The sequence below is a fragment of the Chiloscyllium plagiosum genome, unplaced genomic scaffold (genome assembly GCF_004010195.1).
Source record: "Chiloscyllium plagiosum isolate BGI_BamShark_2017 unplaced genomic scaffold, ASM401019v2 scaf_6940, whole genome shotgun sequence".
NCBI lineage: Eukaryota > Metazoa > Chordata > Chondrichthyes > Orectolobiformes > Hemiscylliidae > Chiloscyllium > Chiloscyllium plagiosum.
The window spans coordinates 12,071-12,520 of record NW_025208024.1 but is presented as its reverse complement, the minus strand read 5'-3'; the positions used below and the strand labels follow the sequence as shown (position 1 = coordinate 12,520).

Here is a 450-nt window from a genome sequence, read left to right as displayed (position 1 = left end):
TTCGGGCCTCCCCCACCCCAGGGGGAAAAGACCTTGTCTATTTACCCTATCCATGTCCCCCTCATGATTTTATAACCCTCGAGTTCTGGACTCACCCACCCCAGGGGGGGAAAGACCTTGACAGGGTGAATAGACAATGCTTTCTCGTGATTTTAGAAGGTCACCCCTCGGCCTCCGACGCTCCGGGGAAAGCAGCCCCCGTCCTATCCAGCCTCTCCCTGCAGCTCAAACCCTCCTCGTGACGGGGGGGGTGGGACAGGGGGGGGGGGGGGGGGCAAAGCCACCCACCTTGGACAGTTCCTGCATGAGGGTGGTGTTCTGCAGGCGAAAGTCATCCTCTTGGCTGTGCAGTTTGCCTTGCAGCATCTCGTTCTCGTTCAGCAGGGCATCCACTTCCTGGCGAGTCGGGCGGGGGGGGGGGGTGAATTAAAACAAGATTGAAGCAAACAC

The 450-nt window shown here is 59.1% G+C and overlaps 1 protein-coding gene across 1 annotated transcript in view; it reads right to left on the bottom strand.

The window, feature by feature from the left end:
• Positions 1-281: 281 nt before the first annotated feature.
• Positions 282-450, bottom strand: part of gripap1 (GRIP1 associated protein 1) — a gene marked incomplete at its 3' end in the record, with an annotated part of 9,915 nt that continues 9,746 nt past the window's right edge. The window contains exon 5 of the mRNA XM_043685328.1: positions 282-396. Within this exon, the coding sequence (XP_043541263.1) occupies positions 282-396 (115 nt within the window). The remainder of the gene's footprint in view (positions 397-450) is intronic.